This window comes from Dipodomys ordii, unplaced genomic scaffold (genome assembly GCF_000151885.1).
Source record: "Dipodomys ordii isolate 6190 unplaced genomic scaffold, Dord_2.0 Scaffold75, whole genome shotgun sequence".
Lineage (NCBI taxonomy): Eukaryota > Metazoa > Chordata > Mammalia > Rodentia > Heteromyidae > Dipodomys > Dipodomys ordii.
This window is the reverse complement of record NW_012267291.1, coordinates 806,528-828,464: the sequence shown is the minus strand read 5'-3', so window position 1 is coordinate 828,464 and position 21,937 is coordinate 806,528. Positions and strand designations below refer to the sequence as shown.

The 21,937-nt window shown below is 50.8% G+C and overlaps 1 protein-coding gene across 1 annotated transcript; it reads left to right on the top strand.

Moving 5' to 3' along the window:
* The first annotated feature begins 621 nt into the window (after positions 1-621).
* On the top strand, positions 622-20,242 carry Edn3 (endothelin 3). Its single transcript, XM_013024333.1, has 5 exons — positions 622-673; positions 1,139-1,442; positions 16,572-16,748; positions 17,707-17,784; positions 20,189-20,242. The coding sequence occupies exons 1-5, from the start codon at positions 622-624 to the stop codon at positions 20,223-20,225; spliced, it is 648 nt and encodes a 215-aa protein (XP_012879787.1). The 3' UTR covers positions 20,226-20,242.
* The last annotated feature ends 1,695 nt before the right edge of the window (positions 20,243-21,937 follow it).

Genomic DNA, 21,937 nt, shown 5'->3' with positions numbered 1-21,937 from the left:
GTAAAGTACACCGCGCCCTGGCACCGCAGCCCGGGCAGGGGAAGGTGTCATCAAGTGAGCCCCAGAGCGCCTTGTTTCCTTTCCAACTCAACACAAGTCCCTCTGGCTGCTCTGGGGAAGGGGCTGCCATTCGGGGACGCGGGTCCGGGACGGAACAGCCTGAGGAGCGGATCGCAGCCTGGTGCAGCTGTCCGTTCCCCCTTCCTCCCCCCACCAGGCCTCGCAGCCCCCGCCCCCGGCCGGCCCGGGGTGCGCCTCGCCCCGGGCTGCCGCTGCGCTCCCACCGGCTCCCCGCCCCCGCGCCTCCAAGGCGACCCCCGTGCGCCCCAGGTTCAAAGGCCCCGCGCAGCAGCTCCAGCCCCTCCGGGAGGCGGGGAGGCGAAGGGGGTGGTGCAGGAGCCAGAAAAGCCCCAGCCACGGCCGCCGGCCCTTGGCGGGGATGGGCAGAGAGCTCTAGAAGTTCGTGACCACCGCCACTAGCGCTTCTCGGCCGCCAGAACCCGGGACGCAGCAGCAGCCGGTGCGCGGTGGGACCTCCAAGCTGGGCCCAACCCCAGTGCCTTTTCGCAGCCCCGAACGGCCGACCTCCCGGCCCGGGCCTCCAACGCCCGATCGGGGTTCATGGAGCCGGGGCTGTGGCTCCTCCTCGGGCTCACCGTGACCTCCGCCGCAGGTAAGGGGCGGCGCGCCGCGCGTGGCGCCAGGCACACAAAAGGAGCGGGGCAAGGGGTCGGTGCTGCTGGGCGGGGGGCGGGGGCTGCGGGCCCAACGCACCGGGGGACTTGTTAGAACCTTTGCAAGCTCCTCGTTCGGAGACCGCAGGGAAGGCTTGCCCAGACGCCCCGAAAGTGCAGCGGGGGTGCAAGTTTCCTTCTATCCCGGGCAAAACGGTTTTCAGACTTTGCAGAGAGTGCACACAGCTCGCAAGCTTTGCACCAAGTCTGCACGTAACTTGCAGAAGTTCTAGGCTCCGGGCACAGGATAGCTTCGCAAACTTCGTGGGACCGAGTTGGCTGCTAGTGTGCAAAGTGCATGCAGCCCGTGGCTCCCGCGCAGGGCTCGAGGAGACGGGGGTGTTGGGGTCTCCCCTGCAGCTCGGAAGGGCCCCTCAGTGCGCCCCTCACTTGGCCTCCTGCAGGACTCGTGCCTTGCCCTCCGGCAAGGGGCTCTGGCAGGACCAGCGTGCCCTGGGCCCCTCTCGCAGCCGGATCCGAGTGGAACTGCGAAGAGACGGTGGCTGGTCCCCACAAGAAGACGGGGTCCCCCACCGCCATGCAGGACCCACGCGGCGGGCCGGAGCGGGCACCGGGTCAAGCTGGGGGGCAGGCAGCCAGGGGGGACCCCGCGCGCCCCCGCGCCCGGCGCTGCACGTGCTTCACTTACAAGGACAAGGAGTGCGTCTACTATTGCCACCTGGACATCATCTGGATCAACACTCCCGAGTGAGTTGCCTGCGGCGCGGGGGGAGGGGCTCGGCCCTGGCACAGCCTTTGGCTTCTTCAGGGCCTCCTTTCTGCCTTCACCCAGTCTGCGTGCCCCCTCCCCCCTGCACTCTCCGTCCCCCCCCTCCCAAGCCTGGCCCAGGAGAAACTCAATCTATAGCTAGGAATCCAGCAGGCAGGGGCTCTGTCAGAGGGGCAGTAATCCACCCAGGGTATTAGACACCTGAGAAGTCGCTCTGAGGCTCCTTTCCAAGCCAGCTCTCCTGCCCCGGGGGCTCAGCGGGTCCATCCAGCTCCTGACCCTTCCAGACAGGGGGAAGCGAACATTCCTTAAAAGCAGCCCACTTCCTGTGGAGAGGTGGGTGGGCTCAGAGACTCTGACAGCCCCTGCTGTCCAGGCTGATGGCCTGGGCTCCTGGTCCCCTGCCTTCCTGGGCGCTGAGGCAGGGTGAGGCACCCACCACTGCCCATCCCCAGGTGATTCATGCCCTGGTCCAGGCACGCCACAGAGGACCCCTCCTCTTAGTCCCTAAGAGCTCGTACCCAGGGCCTGGCAAGCTGATGGAGCCACGGGAGCGCTCTCCACTCAGCCTCAGGAGACCTTTCTGCTGAGACACATCTCACAAACATCTAGAGGACTTGACCTTGCTCTGGCCTCCACCTGGTTTGCTCTCTGAATCGGTAGAACCTGGCTTGAGCATGCCGCTGTTTGCGTCCATGCTGTGGTGGTGTTGGGATCTTGGGAGATGCTTTTGAAGCTTCTGACTAGAGATTCCTGGCTGGGAACGTGGCGATGGTTGTGAATGCAGATTGTTGGCCACCATGGAGGCATCTCCAGTCTTCCCTCGTGATGTCCTTTCTAGCCTCTGTGACCCTTTGGGGGTCAGCTTTGAGGTGTCATTCTTACCTGAACATCTCAAGAAAGAAGTGCAAGGGAGGGTGACCAGGGGACCAGGGCTCTACGCCCTCTTCAGCCTCAGCACAACGCCGGTGTGGGTGGCAGGGCCGGCATCCTGTGGCTACCTGGTCATTCAGCTAGATGTCTAGCACTGAGATAGACCCTGGTTAATGTGCCACCGTGACCACCAGGCAATTCTTCATCCCTTTGAACCAAGGGCTTTATCCTGAGCTGTCACAAAATTCTCTTGCTGATCCTGATGCCAGGATTTGTTTGTCTGGCTGCCTCTGATGGGCCTCTGTAGTCACGAATGCATGATACGAGCTAGGACTTCGGGGCTGTCATGGATCACTTTCTATTCTGGGACAAAGTCACGGTCATCTTTTCTTGTAGGCTCCATCCTCCTGTCACTTGTCTTCTGTGGTTCTGATCCTCTTGCCTGTGTGATCTTGCCAAATTAGCCCAACTGAGCAGAGATCACTGGGCAGCCAACAATGGGACAGAGCCCTGATCTTAGTGAGCAACCCATGCGATGACTCCAGAAGGAGAAAGAAGCAAGTCCACCCTGGGAGGGGGAGGGGACTCAAGGGGAAGGGGCCTATGGAGACCCCTCGGGTCCTCCAAGCCCCTGAGCACTAGCTGGGGAGGAAGTGGTTACTTGGGACACACTGAGGTGTTTGGAATCCTACCTCAGAATTTTGACTTGGCTCGTGTGGCCTAAAACAAATCTGGGATCTTTGACTTTTCCCAAGGTAGCTAACTTGATCACTTTCTCTCAAAGTTTACCTCTTCCCTTTGCTCTTACTCTGTTTTGCTCTAAACAGTGTGTGTGTGTGGGGGGGTGAATCCAGTGTGTGTATGCCCAGTGAGCTACTTGGACAACAAAAGTGGCAGCCACCAAAGCACTTTGAAACTAGACAAAGAAAATCAATATTATACGGAAGATTTTCCTATACAGCCTTTCTACCGTCCTGCAGCCCACCCTGATGCCTTCTTTCCCTTCCTCCCTTAGATGGGTCTACTTGCTGTCTTTAAAACATCTGGAATAAGATTATAATTTGAAAAAAAAGGGAAGAGGGGGAATGCAGTGACAGGGAGCATGGGAGGTGACAAAACAAAAGAACCTAAAGAAATACTGTGTGGAGTTAAAGGTCACTATGTATGTGTGATACTTCCAGAGGCCCGGGGCCTCTTCTGTCTCAGCTCTACTCACCCTATCCTCCAGACCTCCTGGTCTCACTGTGTGCCAGAATTTCTCCTCCAGGAGGTGGTCTGCTCCTGGTCCCTTCTGCTTTGGAGCCTGGAGGGATCTCGATGCTCCAGGATGAACTTTGAGCGTGTCAGCCTATCTTCCTTGAGTCCATGTGGTTGAATGGAGATCAGCCCACCTACAATCCAACTTGGTCTTTGGAGCACATTTGTGGGCATCTTCAGAGGGCCAGGCTGAGACTAGGGTGGCTTAGGCTGTGTCTCAGGCAGCATCTCCGCAGCTCAGGAATAATGTAGGAGACCCTGCCTGCATCCTTGTGGGAGGGTGACTGTCTAGGCTAGTCTGGAGGCAGAAGATCTGAGCTTCCCTGTCTCTCTCATTTTTATTCCTCAATCTGAGTTTGGTTTCTTGGTAAGTTCTGCCTGACTTTTGGTTAAATCCTATACCTGATTCCACCCTGCCCCCCCCCTGCCCCTGCACCTTCGTGGCTTCAGCAGCTCTGGTCCATAGGCGCCCTGCCTCCCCTGAGGTCTCTTCATGCAGGGTGTGGCAGAGCCCTCTTTGGAGAGCCTGTGTCTCCCTGCAGACATTGGCGGGACATCAGTTCTAGCTGTGTCCCACCATGGCCTGGTTACAGAGGAATGTCAGTCTGTCTAACAGTGACTGAGCTTCAGCGCACCCCACAAAGCCGGCCACGCCCCTCCCCAGCCTGTGGTTGAGGGAACCTGCCATCTGTTCATTCCAACACGGACATATGAGCAAGGCACTGTGATACTGCGATGGTGACCATGTTTTCCAAACAAAAATCCGAGCCACATGGCTGACAAGTAGGAATGTATTTGTGGAAAGAGCAGGGCAGGATTTTGGAAAGATGAGTGTGGTGGAAAGTCTGGTATCGGCAGTCTCCATGCGCTGGAGCTTCGCTGCGCCCTGGAGTCCTGGCTGTGATGGCGGGGTGGGAGGGGCCCTCAGCTCCCCGCCTCCCCTCTATAGGGTGTGGGCTGCAGTGAACCTGTAGTTCGCAGGGACCCCAAGGACCGACTTTCTCCTGTGGGATGCCCAGCCTGCTGCCCAGGCTGTGCCTGGCATGCCCCGCTTACTTCACCCCACAAGAATGACATTTGTTTTATGTTCTTTTCCTTCCCAAAGAGTAAAATCATCATCATCATCATATTTAACAAAACATTGGAACTGGCATTCTAATGGATTCTACCACAAAAAGGCAGCATCACTACAAATTCTGACCTTGCCTCTTGTGTTCTTCAAGAAAGCCTTTGACCACATTTCCAAGTCCCAGAATATCCTGGGGATGGCTCTGGAAGCCCAGCTTTCTGTAGACTGGAAACAGCTGGGTCCCTCGCCCAGAGGATCAGAGAAGGAGCCCTTTAAGTCACCTTTAAGTCTGTGGCCTGGCCCTGAGCAGGAGCACTGGTGGAGACTTGGCTCTTTGAAGCAGAAACATGATGGTTTTGTGGTGTTATGGTTCAAGAATGGTGTCAGGAGTGATTGATCTCAATATCAGTGGTGATGTAGGACTTGGCCACACATCAGTCATTGCATGCCAGTCAGCCAATGGGATTCGATGGGGTGCCGTGTCTGCATGGCATTGGGCTGGGCTCGGGCCTATAACCAAGGAAAGACCTGCTCCCCCATCCCGACTCCTGAAAGGTGGTTCTGTTTTTTGGGGTGCTGATGCATTGTGTAGTTCTATGACCTAACACAGTTGACCTTTGCACGGTGACTTGATAGACATAAATGGGCACAGGAGCAAAAGCTCACATCCCTGGTCTACCTCGGTGTCCTAGGTTTTGTTCTGGAGAGATATTATGGGCTTATGGAGAAGTGCAAGGCTCCTGTTAGCCTTTGAGAGCCACAAGAACCTGTAGGCCCCCGCACACCGGCGGTTGAGAACTAAGATCCCCAGCTGAGAGAGACTCAAAGACCCCTGCTCCATCCCCAGCAGGACTTTGCTTAATGTGACTATTGCTCTGTACACAATCTTCTTCTGGCTGATGCCTCACTTTGCCTTCTCGCTATCTGGTACAGTCTTAGTGACTGTTTTGCTTAGTGACTGTCCTGCTTTGCACAAATGTTCACTTTTGGGGTTGAGAAAGGGCATCCAGGCTCCCTTCACTGACTGACTTCTCTTAGAGGGGAGCGGATCCCCCTGTCATGGTTAGGAGCTCAAGCCAGGGCTCACATCATTTTTGCTGTAATTCTGAATCTCCTACCGTGGGCGCATGCCCTCTGTGAGAGCAGGTCTCTATCTGCACAGGGAGAGTGCATGGGCAATGGTCACTTTGCATCTGGTCAGCACTCAAGGTCATGTGGCCATCATGGGGCCAATACAACCTTGCAGAAACCTTTCCCAGCCAGAGACGTCTTCCTGCCCATTTGGTGTAGTAAGGGGCACTAATGACTGGAACTTTCTTCCTCTAGGGCTGCAGAAGTTGGCCTTTTAGGGACTTTCAACTCTAGTTTTCTCTCATCCTTCCGCAGTAACCCAGCACGAGCCCACACCCTCTGTCCTAGAGGCCTCTGGCATTTCCAGAGGTGAGGTGCAGGTGCACAGCCATTAAAATTCAATTAGCATAAAGTTCCCAGACTCTGGGAAAGGCCACCTGGCCGCTTCTGCTGCTGATAAGCAGCTCCATAAAGACGGGGGGGAGGCCAAAGGTTGCAGCAGGTGGGTTGAGATCCGTGTCCTTCCTCTGACATTTCCTGGTGCTCCCTTTGGGCTTGGTAAACAATAGGAAGGTCTGGGGACTGGGCAAGGCGCTCCCTCCACAAAGTGGGAAGATGTCAGTGGAGGATGGGTTGAAGGACCCGTTAAACTGTCCAGGGAGATTTTTGGAAGGAAGAGGAGTCTTGTACCTTCTTCACAGGGGAATTTGGCAGACTGTCACACCCAGGGTTTGCAGCTGAGGATTCATGGGGCCCAGGGCTTCATTTCCCATCTCTGGGCCTAGCATTACCAGCGTCCTGACATGGGTACCATATCCTGGGAGTTGGAAATACCGTGGACGTGGGTTTAGGAGGAATAATTAATTCCACGCTGTGCCTTTGAGCAGGACATGAAGAAGAAGATGGCTCTGGCTGTATAACAGTGCTCCTGAACTCTGAGTTCCGACCCATCACGGTTTTCCTTCACTCATGAGTTGTGTTTTCTAGTCATCAACTCCATCTCCTGCTTGGAAACCTAGCATACCTTGCATGTTGGTTTTGACTTGGAATTGGGGAGCCCTCAGATCATCTGATAGCAAGATGCTTTAAAATGCGAGTGCCTTGGGGCTAAATTTCAGAGTTTGTTGGAAAGGTTGACACGATAAGCTGACCTTTCCCATGGATTCCCGGGGACTGAGAACCCCGAAAGCTGCTGTAAGGATGTGAGCTGTCTGGGGGCAAAGACAGGCTTGGCTGGAGTGCAACTGACCCAGATTGAGGCCCCGAAGCAGTTTAATTTGAAGCAAGAGCACTTGGGTAGGAAGAGGTTGTGACCCAACGTGACCCTGAGGGAGCATTTGGATTTCTGCTAGATGAAAGGGATGTTGCAGCTAGGAACTTGGCCTTAAATCTGAAAGCAGATGAACGTCTCCAACATCTCTGGTGTGGTTTATCCCTGCAAGAATTTAAAACAAAGGAAGCTGGAGGCAAACAATACTTTCCTTAAGAAGGCTTCATAGTGGTGGCTGGAATCAGCCTGGCTTCAGAACTCCAATTCTTCCTTCCTCCCTCCTTCCTCTCACCCTTTTTCCTCCCTTCTTCCCTCCCTCTTTTCCTCCCTCCCTCCCTCTCTCCAACAGTGGGGAGTTGTAAAGGGCCCCAGATCATACTTAAGGATATTCTGTGTAGCCACAGCCCAGTTTTGGAGCAGTTCTGCATGAGAAAATGTCCTGTTCTTCCTTCATGTTTCAATAGACAACAGGGAGTTCCTGAAGATGAGAAACACACCCATGCACACACAGGAACATGCACACACTTTGTACATACCCATGCACAAACACAGGCACACCCATGTGTGAGTGTACACAGACACCCCCTACCCCCTTTGAGATAGATATCATTTGTACTCAGAGAGAAAATAAGTCTGGAGAATGACTAAATACAGTGATAAGACAAATTGCTTGCCCAGCCATAGTTTTGTGTGGTGTTTTTTGTTTGTTTTTTTTTTTTTGCTGGTCGTGGAGCCTGAACTCTGGGCCTGGGCGCTGTCCCTCAGCTCTTCAGCTCAAGGCGAGCACTCTACCACTTGAGCCACAGCTCCACATCCAGCTTTTTCTGCTTATGTGGTGCTGAGGAATCAACCCCAGGGCCTCATGTATGCGAGGCAAGCACTCCACCCCTGAGCCACCTTCCCAGCCCTGTGTGGTTTTTTGTGAGTGGGGTGGTGCTGAATCCTGGCCCACCCACCAGATCTCCATGGAGCCACTCAACAGGATCATGTATCTGCCTGTGTTCTCCTCTGCCCTGGCCTGGATTCTTAGAGCCAAAAGCTTTCACACAACTTAGCAATGTTCAGCCTGCCTTCTTTTATGGCCTTCTCAGGCTGACTTAGCAGGAGATAAACGGGAACTCCGGAACACAGCAGGACAGAGATGTACATCCTAGCCCAGCACGTTGAAAACCAGAAACAGATTCTTCGAATGAGTCAGGTCTGGGGAGGGGGTTGGCCAATTGGAACTCAGGGCAAATGGCTAATGGGGACAGATTTATTCCACAGCCTGAGGAGTGTCACAGAGCTTTGCTGAAAGAAGACACTAATTGAGGGCTACCCATCTTTTCTGGCTTTTATATGTACGATTTTTTTTTCTTTTTGTGGATGTGTGCCAGTACTGGGGCTTGAACTCGGGGATTATGCACTCCTGCTGAGCTTTTTCTGCTCAAGGCTGACAGTCTACCACTTGAGCCTCAGATCCACTTTTGGCTGTTTGGTGATTAGTTGGAGACAAGTGTCTCATGACTTTCCTCCACAGGATGACTTTGAACCACAGTCCTCTGATCTCGGCCTCCTCAGTAGCTAGGATTACAGTCATGATTCACCAGCACCCAGCTTATAAATAGGATTTCTGCAGGATTCTTGTAGGGCTGAGAATACAGGCTGTGCAGATGTTTAGGAGGCTCAGAACCTCACCTGGAAAAACACTGTAATTGAATATTTGCAGAAAGTCCAAGTGGGTACAAAAATTCATCATTGACAGAATATCCACATTTCTAATAAGGAAGGATCTGTTCTTGAGCCTCTTCTGCGTCCTAGCCCGGGCTTCCTGGGGGAGAGTCAGCAAGAAGTATCTCGAGTAAGGACCCCAATATTCTGAGTTTGGGGTACGTGAGACATTCGTCGGAGCTGCCAAGAGATCATTGCACAAGGTCACACACCATTATACTAGAAAATGAATATGTTGTTATCACTGAAAGGGCATGAGCCAGAGTTGTCAGTAAGGACTTTCCTATCCCAAACGTGGAAGCCTTGAACATTAGCCAGGCTGGCTTCTCTTGTTTTCGGTGTATCATTTAAAAAGATGTGTGACAATATAATATTAAAAAATCCTTCCTTGGAGACCCCATCCCCATGAGAATATCTGCTCCCTTGATGTCTGCTCTGTTTCTACCACAGGCAGCTATTTTGAGTCCCATCTGTCTGCAGCTTTGCATAAAGTTATAATGAAGCCGGGCCAGACAGATGTAGGTCCTCATGCCTCCTTTCGACCTGGAATTTGTCAGGAGTGCAAAGGCCCAGAGAGAGAAACTCTAGCCCCGCTTCATTTGATACCTTGGAATTGCACAGAGAAGAGGACACCTTAGCTTTAGAGGGCTCCGTTCTCCACCCCTGGCAGGAGTTTATTTCCGTAGCTTTGGGGGATGGGGACTGTAACTGGAAAAATCCCATCCCTCACTAGAACAGGGCATTTTTCCTATCTGTCTCCTTCCTGTGACCCCTGTGTGAGGGGAGGACTAGCTGAGTTCCAGTGATCTGGAGGACGATGAATTCCACAACTCTGGGGTTATTTAAAAGCTCAGCCACGTGGCTTCGTGCCACAGAACTCTGTAAACAGCTTGGGAGATGCTGGGACTCCTGTATTGTGGGTGGGGCAGGAGACCCATGCGGAGTTGTGGTTTGCCTGCTGGAGAGCAGGTCTCCAGGCCCTTCTCCTGGGATTGCACTGCTTGAAGAGTCCCAAGTGGTGGAGCAATTTGGAGCTGGGTGAGGCCTTTGAGGAACCTAGCCGGCCTTGCCATTTTTCAGATCCAAAGGCTGACCTCTGCTGTCCACCCAGAACTCTAAGGGAGCGAGTCCTCAGTGTGGCAAGATCTGGGGCTGCCCTCAGAGCACTGCCCACAGCATGGCCTCTGCCTTGTCGGTCTGTGAAGCCTGCACTGTCCATCATGGTAGGTTGTAGCCTCACCAGTGATGATCGAGATGTAGCTCCTCCAGTTCCAGTCAACTGGACAAAACATGGAGTAGAAACCCACTCGTTCTATCAACCAGCCCAGAATTCATACATTTGGTATGGGTGATGGGTAGTCATTTCACAGATGCCCATTATTGACATGCAGGGGCATTAGTCAGTGTCCACAGCGAGCCAGACACCTGTCGTAGAAATGAACAAGGAAGATGCACTCAGGGACCCCAGCTGGTATGTGAAAGACAAATGCAGGGAAGCCACACCTGCAAGGAAAAATGGCCCTTCACCTTGGGTTTGAAGGCTTAGTAGCATTGTTTTGGAATTCCTTACAAGCTATGCAACCAGTCCCCAGCACATTGCTCACTCTGCCCTGGGTGTTTCCAAGGGCTCCATGGTCACAGGTCCTTTCTAGGGCTTTGGGGGCAGCCTTTCCCATGGCAATGGGAAGAAGAATGCCGAACGAGCACTCAGACTTGGGACCTTCCAACTGTAAGCTGAGATTTTCTGCAGCATGAGTAAAGGAACCCCCCCCATCTCCATGTTTTTGAAGAATAAGGTATGCGTGTTATTATTTTAGAGCCAGCAAGTGTGCATGTTTTCTGCTTGTATTCCAAGGCCATAAAAGAAAGCCTAGGCTTCCAAATCCATTTTCATTCTTGGAGATCAGAAAGACCCCACATGTATTGTCTGACATTAAGGCCTCACCCACTGTGGCTTGTACAAGCACTTGGTCAGTGGACAACGAACAGGCTCAACAGAGGACACTGGACTTCTGGGTGGTCAGCCGAGTGCTAGGGCCAGGCCTGTGCCTCTGGGGTGGAGTAGGGGTGGGTACTTGACCCCATCTACTCCAGGACAGTACGAGCCAAGCTAGATATTACCAAAGGCACTGCTGAAACAAATGCTCTCTGGCCAGCCGACTTTGCTGGCTTTTTCCTGATTCAGGACATGCTCTTTTGTATATTATCATAGGGAAGAAAATCTCTGATTGTCCCCAGCAGCTGAGGAGACTGAATACCCTTCTTGTTACACCAGACGTCCACCTGTCACTTCATGAACGTGAGGTCCTGGGTCAGAGTTCACTGGGCACAAGCAACAGACACCTAGTCCAGTGAACAATACACAAAGGAGGTTCACTAGAAGCACTCAGGGTGTTTTAACTTCAAAAGAAGCAGCAGCCCAGGCTGAGAGGAGAAGGGAGAGGGGCCAGGATGAGGGAGACGGTGGGGGGTAACAGTCTAGTGGACAAGGTAGGACAGGGCCCTCTGACAAACAGCAGCTCCAGAGTGCTTATCTGATAGTGAGTCCCTTCACTGAAGAGGAGAGAGAAAGGGTCTGCTGGCCCCGTGGGGTCACCTGACCAGTCCTCCAGCAGGAGAAGTGAGGTCAGTGGTGGTCAGCCCCTCAGGCCCCCACACAATGGGAGGGAGATGATTCTGAAAAGATCCGGAGCCAGAATCAACTGACTGGCCTTGGTCTCTGGAGAAGCCCAACTCTTTCATCTTTGGAAGCAAGTGATCCTTCTTCTGAGTTAAACAAGCTTGCCCACACATCTGTACATAGCAGGTGAGCGCATGCAGACACCATTGGAGGGAAGGGTGTGTTTATACCCTTGACTGCCCCACCACTTGCTATAGCTCCCCTATCCTAACTCATTAGAACCAAGTCCAACCACTGATGTTCAAAAGATAGAAAAGAAGGTAACAGATACTACCCCCTTCCCCCTTCCCCAAAGCACTGAGCTGGGGTAAGCAATGGGTTAGCAAGTGGTATTTCCCAAGGAAGGAATTTAATAAAATCTGAAATCGAGCCAAAGCTAGGAAGCATGCTGGGGTCTTGAAGTTGTTTGTCTATAGAAAGGTGGGAAGGGATTGAGTCCTGGCTTCCAGGAGGAGGCCGCTGTGTCCCTCTCCTCTCCGTGGCTAGTGTAGTTCCTGGAGCCTTGCTTCTGCAGGCACAGAGTCACCTTATTGCCTTCGCTTCCCCACTTCAGAAGGAGAAATGGGGCTCAAAGGAGACCGACCGTCATCTTGACATGTATTCTAATCATGAGGTGAACTTACCTGACCTTCAGGATCGTCAGCCAAAGCTTGGGCTTTAAAATGAAAACAATTGTATTAATAAAGAGAAAGCTAGCACTAGGGGCTAAATGCTGTCCAAGGGTCTTGACACCTGCCTGGCTTTCCTTTATGGGGTAAGCTTCAGAGTTGTACATTTAGAGACCTGGGATGACCAGACTTGTCACAGAAATGAGTGGAGGATAGGAATAAAGTACTGGGGATGCTGAGGACTGGGGCAGAATGGAATACTTAGGTGCGGTCAACAACAAGTGTGGCTGCCATGTTGGAATCTGGGACCTGGATCAACCCAACTCCTAGGTACTCAAGAGAAGCTAGAAATGGGGGTATTTTTTGTGAAATTTCTAACCTAACAACACTGACTGAAAGTAAACAATGCCAATTTGTCAACTTTTGTATGAAATGAGAAATGCTTGTGTGGGGGATCCTTTGTTCGTCTGCATTGTGCTGTTCTCCCAACCCTCAAAGCTCTGTGTGCCTGTTGCCTAAACACTGCTTGGCCATTCAGAGGGAATTACAGTTTGACACCATTTTCTGAAAATGTGGAATTCGGAAGGTAAAGCCTTGTTGCTCTTTCTGGGCTGGCCTCTGTGACCATCTATGTCTATTCTTTAAATTCAGAAGAAGTCAGTTACCCATCAGGAAAATGGAAATAATTCATTCCTTTAGGAAAAGACAACACAGAACTTTAAGCAGTGTTGTTTTAAAAAGTCACTTTGCTTATTTAAGAACTTCTTGTAGAGATAAATGAAGTGCTTTCAGCGGGGTGCTACCCATGAAGAATGGATATGAGAGACTTGGGAGTTTAATATTTAATGGCATTTGTATATGACATTTGGGAAAACTTGACAAATAAGGAACACTGTGATAAATAAGACCCTAGCACCCCCACTGCTGATCAAATAACAAATATTCCCAGCACACAAAAATTGAGAGAAGATTTATTACACGAACACATACAGCTTAGACATCACAAATGCAGGTATGATGGAGAGCATTTGGTTTTCTCATTTCTGCATCTGCTTCTCTTGCATTGCACTCTAAGAAAACATCTATGTTTTAAGGAAACATCAATGGCTGGGCTGTGTCTTCAGAGGCATCAGTGTGTGGAAGAGCTGCCTGTTTCTACAAAGACTTACATTCTGCAAACCATGCTGCTCAACAGTAGGCTGGCACTGTTGAGTACAGTGTGCTGGTTCAAGGTGGTCAGCCAATTTAGCTTTATTTTCATGGTACCACTGTTTGGCCCCTGTTCCCAATTCAGGAAACAGGGACAAAGGACAGAGACACAAATACAGTGCATGTGTGCTTGGGGTAGGCAGTGGTGAATGACAGACCTGCCCAAAGGAGAATATGGCATTGCTGGTCCTTGTAGAGTTCGGATTCTTTATTGCCCTTCTTATTGCTTAGTCACACATCACAAATGTGGGCCTGATTGAGGGGACTTTTTTTTTTTGCCTCATGAAACTCACAATTCCTAAACCAAGTAAATAATAGCAGTAGTAACTTTCATTCACTGTTGATCCTTTGCTAAATATTTCCCATGTAGTACCTCATCACATTTGTCCAAGAACACTTCTCAATCAGGAAATGAGGGAACAGTGATTATCATGTAAGTTCTTCAGAATGTATTGACAGAATTGCCAGGTTTTCTCTCTGCACTCTGTGCATCTGTACATGTGGGGTTGACATTTCCCTTCACCTGAGTTCAGACTCCAATAGCATATGAAGTTCTTGGAGGCACATACACATATGTGTCTTTCTGTATCCATATCACAGTTGGAATGATACTAGAAATAGAGCAGGTGCTTGACGGAAGTTAGAGATTCTTTGTAATGATGTTCGTGGTTGTTGTATAGAAGAATCCAGTCTGTTAGACTACAATTACCCCACAATTAACTACCAGTTGATTGTTTGATAGTTCTCATCTGCTCTGCCTTATGCTATGTCTGTAGTTGGTTCTAAAGAAGTAAAAGACTTGGCTTCTTTTCTTGAGGAGCTGGAATTCAACTCTGAGACCTGGCTAAGAAGGAACATGACTTGCCCTATGGGTTAGAGGGATACCCAGGACCTTCCCTGGGCTATGCATCTTTTGCTGCAAGGCATCTATAGGTCTGAAAGTCATATACCCCTTCTTCTAAGCCAAGTCCCACCTATTCAGGGTCCCCGATCACACTTCCAGGGTCTGACCCTCCAGGTCAGAAAATACTCTTCAGCTTGCAGGGTGACCAAGGGGCCTCTGCCTGCAGGGCGGAAGGTGGTTAGGGCTGCAACCGAAGACATCCACCTGGGAGTGGGAGGCGATGGTGCCAGATACCCTTCGTCTTCTCTATTCCAAGTACCCTCAGAAGTTCTCAAATTCTAACTTTAATGCTGGACTTCTCAAGCATTGTGAAGTCACATTTGTTCAAGTTGGGGGCGAGAATTCTTATTTAAGAGCTTGTTAAGTTGATCTAAAAATCTTTTAATGGTTAGATTTATGGAAGGAAGGCCTCCATTTGAACTCTTGTTCCAAACCCTGCACATGATGGTTAGAGCAGGCTCTGCCAGAGGGGATCTGGTCATCTCTTGAATGTGTTTCAGTTCCTGGGGCTGGCTTCTTTGTAAACATCCTTGGAAACTGTGGGGATGTCGGCATGCAGATGGCTGCGTTCTGCACTTCTGGAGAGGTGTTAAACATGTCTCTATTAACAAACACCTCGTGGACTTGTTTCCTTACCTAAAACACTTTGGATAATTTTTCTCCTGTCGAGTGGCTCTCCACCCACAAATGCAGAGTCAGCTGACAGCAATTTCAAAATTGCAGGCCTCTCTGTTGATGGAAAAATGGAAGCGTTGTTATTCCTTGTGTGTAATTTTCCCCAAGAAAATGGAGGACTGGATTTAATGTCAACACTTAGAGATTTAACGTGGCCCTGTTACTGGAAAAATATACCTTTAGCCAAATTTGGACTCACAACAATGGTTGCATTGTTGTGTTTTCTGTCCCGTCCACATCTGCTATTTCCAAGGAAAACGGGACTTGAGGAGAGGTCCAGCTGCAGACAGGACCCTGCTTTCTTTTGCTGCACAGCTGGGTCTGCCTCCGCCCACAGGATCCGCGCGTGCGCGTCTGCTGTTTCTCAAGGCACTTGGGTGGAAGGAGCTGGGACAAGAGCAAGAGGAGAGAGTTGGGCCGGACGCATTCTTGGTCTCTGCTCACTAGCACAGCAGGGAGGGATGGGCTGCTCTGAGCATCTGGTCACTGTGGGGTGGCCCGGCCTGATTTCCTTTCACCACCCCAAAAAAGGCTCCATGGAGTGTGTTTCTAAAGAAAAGAAATTCAATTTGGTTTTATTTTGAACATGCAGAGAGGATGTGAGGGCCCTCTTTGAGCTGGGTAATTGGTGGTACTCCACGGACCTCATTGAAACCCAGGTGGCTCCATCTCTGAGGACAAATGAGAAAACCAAGACTTACTGGAAAAGTAGCTCTGTTTCTTGGAGTTATTAGTAATTTGTCCCCTAAGTCATGTTCAGTTCTATTAATGAATGAGGCATATGGCATTAACTCCCCGCCCCCCCAACTGGCATTGTCTTTCCTCTCCTTTGGAGAGCGATGGTTTGAATATACATAGGCATAGGAAACATATTTTAATAGTCATTGCTCCAAGCAACACCCCTTCCCACGTTGGCCATAAACAGAAGTGGTCAAGGGTTTCAGACTTTTTTTGTTTCAAAAGCAAGTTTCCCAAGAGCAGCTCGGGCTTCAGCCATCCTGCCAAGCCTGCGTCGCCGCCTCCTGGAGGGCACAGTGTTCTTTCTGATGTGTGTGTCTTTGAGGAAGTGGTGTCCACAGGCCGGGGTGCATTCCTGATGACCTTTGTTGTATTCGTTGCCATCTCTGTGCACACAGCAAGTTCTGCTCGGTGCCCTTGGAAGAAGCTCAGTTCGTGGTCGACTTGCTGGGGACAGCACCCCCAGTGGGGTTGGCTATAGGAGCCTCATGGGTCCAGAGGTCTGAAAGTCCAGGTGCCCAGGCCGGGTGCTGGAGCTGGGGAGGTGGGCGGGGCCAGCCTGGGGTCACCCGGATGCTCTTGTCAGGAGCTGGGGTGGTGGGAAGCTGGAGACCCTCCAACTGTTCTTCATTATTTCTCTCCTGCAGGGAGCGACCTGGAGGCCCTGATTGGGCTCTCCAGGATAGGAGCCTGCCCTGAAGGATCCATCTTTTTGGTTTGATCTAGAAAAGGCTGAAACCCTGCCACGTGCTGGGGAGCCCGGGGCACAGGGGCACCTTGCCCGTGGGATACCTGTCCTCCTCCCTGTCTTTCCAATCCCTCCCTCCACCCTCTCTTGCTTCCTAGGGGCTGGGGAGCCGGCTGGCTGTCTTCTGGCTGGTGTAGTTTGTGCTCTGCTGGGGGTGGGGGGAAGCAGAGACCCTGCCAAGCCTCACACAGGGGACCCTGGAGGTCCATGTTGGGAGGAGGGGAGGAGGCCTGGGGGCCCTGGAGGTCCGTGTCGGGAGGAGGCCCTGCTGCCCTGACCTCACTGTGCTTTGCAGGCAGACGGTGCCCTATGGACTCTCCAACTACAGAGGAAGTTTCCGGGGCAAACGCTCCTCAGGGACCGTTCCAGGGAGCGCCCCACCCTCCACGCAGACCCCCTCGCGCTGTGCTTGCGTTGGGAGAGATGACAGGGCATGCAGACGCTTCTGCACGCGTCCCCTGGGCGTCAGCAGGTACGAATCCCATGCGCTGCCAGACTGGGGGCCTCTCGAAGGTGGCTGCAGAGGGGCTCAACCAGGTCTGGCTGCCCAGGAGGAGGAGGTTACCGAGCCCAGAGGCTGTTGGCCTTCCTGTCTTAGAGGTTGGGCGGCACAACATCCCGACGTGGGCTGCCTTTTGGGAGGGAGGCCATGCATGGGCACAGCTCTGTCTGTTTTGCTTCCATGTTGACTTTCAGCAGCAGGTTGCACAGATCCAGACACACTGTCCATTTTGAAGCTTGGTAGACCCAGCCAGCCTCCCAAATGCACATTTTTCTGCTTCTTCATAAACAGCACCTGGCCCTTCTGGCCCCACTGCCCCCTTTCCCCGAAGATAGCAAGGCCCTATGCACCTGGGGGTCCTGTCTGTCTGCTCTAGCCACCTGGAGAAGGCATGAGTCATTCTAGCAGGTGAAGCAGCAGCCCGGGCCAGATTCAGGCTGACCTCCTTACAGACTGGTTTGTGAGGCAGGTATCCTGCCAGTGGTCTCCGTCTCCCTCCCTTCATTTTGTGCCCAGACTCCACAACCCAGCCCTGTGCAGCATCCCCTTCCAGCCCACCCCCGACGGCTCATGTTGGGGATGTGGCTGTCACATCCCTCCCGACTGAGACGAGCCCCAGCAGGACTGGTCCACAGCCACCGGGTTCTAGGGCCTGCTGTCTGGAAAGCCCAGCATGAACAGCACTTTCTCTCCTCTTCCTGGGCTTGGAAACATCTGATGAGTAAGCGGGGAGTGTGTGCTGTACTTTGTACACACCCACCCACCCACCAAGCGCTCAGCACTCGGGATCCGTGCCTGAGTTGCAGTCCCTGGGGAATGTGCTAATGCGCTCGTTGGTGGGGAAGAGGAAGTCATAATTTGACACTGAAAAAAAACAGCCACATGGAAATGCAGGCTGACTCATTAAAATCAGCTTTTTCCCCCACAGTGACTCCAGGGGAGCCGAAAAAGCAGATAAAGAAAAGAAAGGGAAGGCTGGTGGGGCCCGCAGAGGCCTGCGTCAAAGGTGAACGTGTGGGTGCCTTCCTTCTCAGGGCATGGGTGGTGTCCGGGATCAGACAGTAGCCATGGGGACCCCAGTGCTGCACTCAGAGTTGACAGTGATTTGGGGGCCCATTGACTCTGGAGACAGCACAAGCTGAAGCTGGGGACAGTCCCCATCACATCCATGGCCCTGTTGAGCCTGCTGTGCATTCTATCTAGTTCTAGGCAGGGATGCCTGGCATGGACCTCACTGGGCCCAAACAAGCCAGCTGCTCCACTTCCCAGAGCTCCCACAGCAGGGGTAAAGACAGCCTTTGAGCTGTCCTTCTGATTTTCCAGCTCATTTATTTTCTTTCTTCTTCCTTCCTTCCTTTCTTTTTTTCTCTATTTCTTTCTTTCTCTTTCTTTTTTCTACTTTTCTCTCTCTCTCTCTTTTTTTTTTAAACTTGCTGTTTTTTGTTTGTTTGATTTTTGGCAGTCGTGGGGCTTGAACTCTGGGCCTGGGCACTGTCCCTCAACTCTTCAGCTCAAGGCTAGCGCTCTGTCACTTGATCCACAGCGCCACTTCTGGTTTTCTGGTGGTTCATTGGAGATAAGAATCTCACGGACTTTCCTGCTCAGGCTGGCTTTGAACCTCGATCCTCAGATCTCAGCCTCCTGAGTAGCTAGGATTATAGACATGAGCCACGGGCGCCTAGCTGCTCTTTTTTTTTTTTTGAATGAGTAGTCCTGAGGGTTTTCTTCAGCCAACCTGGGGTTATTTGTCCTTCTGTCAATCAGAAATCATTGATGACTTGCCAGCGCATCTGCACAGCATGGTAATCTATGTTCATGGTAATCTATATTCACGGTTATCTGTGTTCACAGTCACCTATGTTCACAATCATCTCTGCATGGTAATCATCTATGTTCATGGTCATCTATGATCTATGTTCGTGGTAATCATCTTTATGTTTACGATCATCTATGTTCACTATCATCTATGTTCAGAGTCATCTATGTTCATGGTAATCATCTATGTTCATGGTCATCTATGTTCACTATCATCTATGTTCAGAGTCATCTATGTTTATGGTCATCTATGTTCACTGTCATCTATGTTCAGAGTCATCTATGTTCACTATCATCTATGTTCAGAGTCATCTATGTTCATGGTATTCATCTATGTTCATGGTCATCTATGTTTATGGTCATCTATGTTCACTGTCATCTATGTTCAGAGTCATCTATGTTCATGGTAATCATCTATGTTCAGAGTCATCTATGTTCATGGTAATCATTTATGTTCATGGTCATCTATGTTCATGGTCATTTAATGGCCCAGCGGCAGTTGGGAACCCTCCACGGATTTATCAAGGGAGGTTAAACCACATCCAGTGTACAGGTGGCTTTCCAGATTGGTGGCTGATCACTTCTGGTGGTCTGGAGAGGGATCTGTCAGCATCCATAATAAAAATGGGGAGTGGGGGGCAGGGCAGATGCAGAGGACAGGTCTCCCAGGGGAGTGCGAGTCAGACCCCAGCTGCCCTTCACTTGACCTTTTCATTCTGCCTTACTCTAAACTAAGACTCTCAATGAGGGTGGGAGTAATTAAACTATCCCTCCGTTCCATCATGTATTCATTCACTCACTCACTCAGCAAAGCACCTGCTTTGTGGAGACACTGTTCTCCCTGTTGGGGACACCACAAAGGGTCTGCAAGGAGCTTAAATGGTGGTGTAAACAGATAGCAAAGAAATAGATACAATGTAGGTGAGCAGCAGAGGACAGGGCAGCAGGTTGAGAGTGGCTGTGATTTGTGACTGAGCAACCAGGAATAGAATCATTGGCCAGGTGACCTTGGCACAGAGACCTGAAGAGGTCAAGGGGTGAGTCACAGGGATGAGCAAGAGCAGGGGGGAACAGGAAGTGCAAAGGCCCTGGATATATCCCTAGAACAGCTAGCAAGGGAACCTGGTGCAGAAAAGGCAGAGGGTTTTGAGGATTTTGCTATTATGGTTTGTCAATACCTTTCTGTACCATGTTTCTAAGATGCAATTCAAATTGGCCAGGTGTACAGGTGTGGCCTCGGAAGGGGGGTTTCCAGGACTTTATGATTCAATGAAGCTCCTGGAGGAGCAGTCTTTCATGATACCACAGTCCCTGCCTTCCTGCAAGACTAGAGTTTAGAAATACCAGAGACACGTTCATGAGTGCAGCTATTAAACCATCCTTGGATGGTGATAGTCAGAATTGGAGCCGGGCTACAAGAGGCCTTCTGCCAGGTGCCCTGCTGGGACCTTTCTGCTCACCTCCCCCTTCTGCTGGCAGCTCTGAGAGGTGTTGGTGAGGGGACAGCCAACCCAGAGTCAGCTTTCCCAGTGAAGGAGAGCAACTCTCCTAACTAACATACCTCTCTTTTCTTTTGTCCCTTTTGCTGGAGACAGGTTGAAGTCAAAGGCCAACAAAGCATGTAGGCCTTAGGCGGCCTCCACTGCTGCTGATCCCCAGTGGACTTTGCCCTCGCTGTCCCTGTCGACGACCCTCCATCTCTTCCAAGAAGGAGTTATTATTCCTATACAGTTCAGATATCCACCCTTGTAGACACAGTGAATTTACCTGGGGCAGATCACTCATCCAGTAGACCCCCCGCCCTACTTAACAGTTTCTTCTACTCCATGAATGCCCACATCCAAATGCCCCCAGCCGCCTAAATGGGTAAAATGATCCCAGATGTGCCCCAGGGCCAGATGCCTGCGGCTCCAGTTTCACAGGAAATTGGTTTTAGAGACGTATGGTGAGTGGGAATTCCACTTAGTGGGTTTTGACATGATTCCTCTTGGAGAGTAAGTGCACACCAGGCTGGCCCTTTACAAAGATAAACATGTGTCCGTCAACTTCTGAAGACTGCACGCTATGTGTGAGTTAGTAATAATGCCAGGCATCAGCTTGAAACTGGGATCATAGCCGTAGTTTATGAATTAGCAGCTTAGAGGACTTAGATATTTTCAGCTGTACTTGGGACTCATTAAAAGACTACATCTCAAAAGAGAAGGAGAAGGAGGAGGAGGAGGAGGAGGAGGAGAAAAAAGAAGCAGCCTGGATGTTTGTGGGGGGAAAAAAGGAGAAAATGTTTTTTGATATCCAGCGCGGGGCATGCCACGCTGCAGGCATGTTTCCCATGGATGTTTTCTTGCACCCTGTAACCCTGGGCCCATGCACGTTAGAATGATTGTTTGGTTGAAGCACAAGGTTTCTTAGGTTGAACACTTGCTTTCACGAATAAATGTGGATCTTTGAAGAGTGGCCTCAGAGTAAACCACCAACTCTTTGCAAATTATGTGAATTCCTATTCATCTATATAGTTGGCAACAACTGGGAATTAGAATTCCTGATGGTTCAAAATCTGTTTCAGCTGTGCTTTTTTTTCTGCCACGCTGAGTTCACAGCAAGTGTGTGCAACTGTGACTTGGCTGTGTAAAGTTGTTTACATGTGGCCCAAGCAAGGAGAGGCGGCCCACATCTCCACCTGGTCATAGCACAAAGACAACCTGCTTTGAATGTGTGCCGAGGCCACATATGGAGAAGCTGGGTGGTGCAGAGCAAAGCACTGGCCTCTTGAGGACTATTGTAAGTGTGTATCTATCAGGAGGAGGTGGAAGCAAGTGGTTTGTTGGCAGGATTTTGTATAGTTTAGAGAAATGACTATTTATTGGGGAACCATTTTCTACTTCAATTCCTTTATAGGCTCTGTTATACGTGAAGTCACTGTATATATAAATGTATGTATGTATGTATATGTATAGATAGACAGATAGGTAGATTGTAAATTGTGTTTTAAATGCAAGCTCATATTCTTTAGAGCTGGAATTATTATTGAAGAGGCATGCGCACTGTTTGGCACAGCAGGGAGATGGTATCTCGGAGAGAAATTCATTCATGGTGCGAATGCTGAGAAAATGCTGTCGAATGAATAATAAAAAAAAAAGTCTGAAAGTTTGCTCTGATTTGTGGGGTTTTCCTTCCTGTTGGTAGGTGCCTGGCTGCACATCAGCTTTTCATGGCCTTCTGCAGATGAGAGGTGGGAGTGAGAATTTGGGAAGTAGAATCCACCTAAAGTCAATTAGGGAGTGAGATGAGGAGCAGTTTGAATATTAAGGAAGGAGTGGGGTGTGGGGACCATCCAAAGGAGAGAA

Coding starts and splice junctions, on each gene's coding strand:
- Edn3 (XM_013024333.1), top strand. CDS start 622: ATGGAGCCGGGGCTGTGGCTCCTCCTCGGGCTCACCGTGACCTCCGCC. Junction 674..1,138: donor CACCGTGACCTCCGCCGCAG/GTAAGGGGCGGC, acceptor GGCCTCCTGCAG/GACTCGTGCCTTGCCCTCCG. Junction 16,749..17,706: donor CGTCCCCTGGGCGTCAGCAG/GTACGAATCCCA, acceptor TTTCCCCCACAG/TGACTCCAGGGGAGCCGAAA.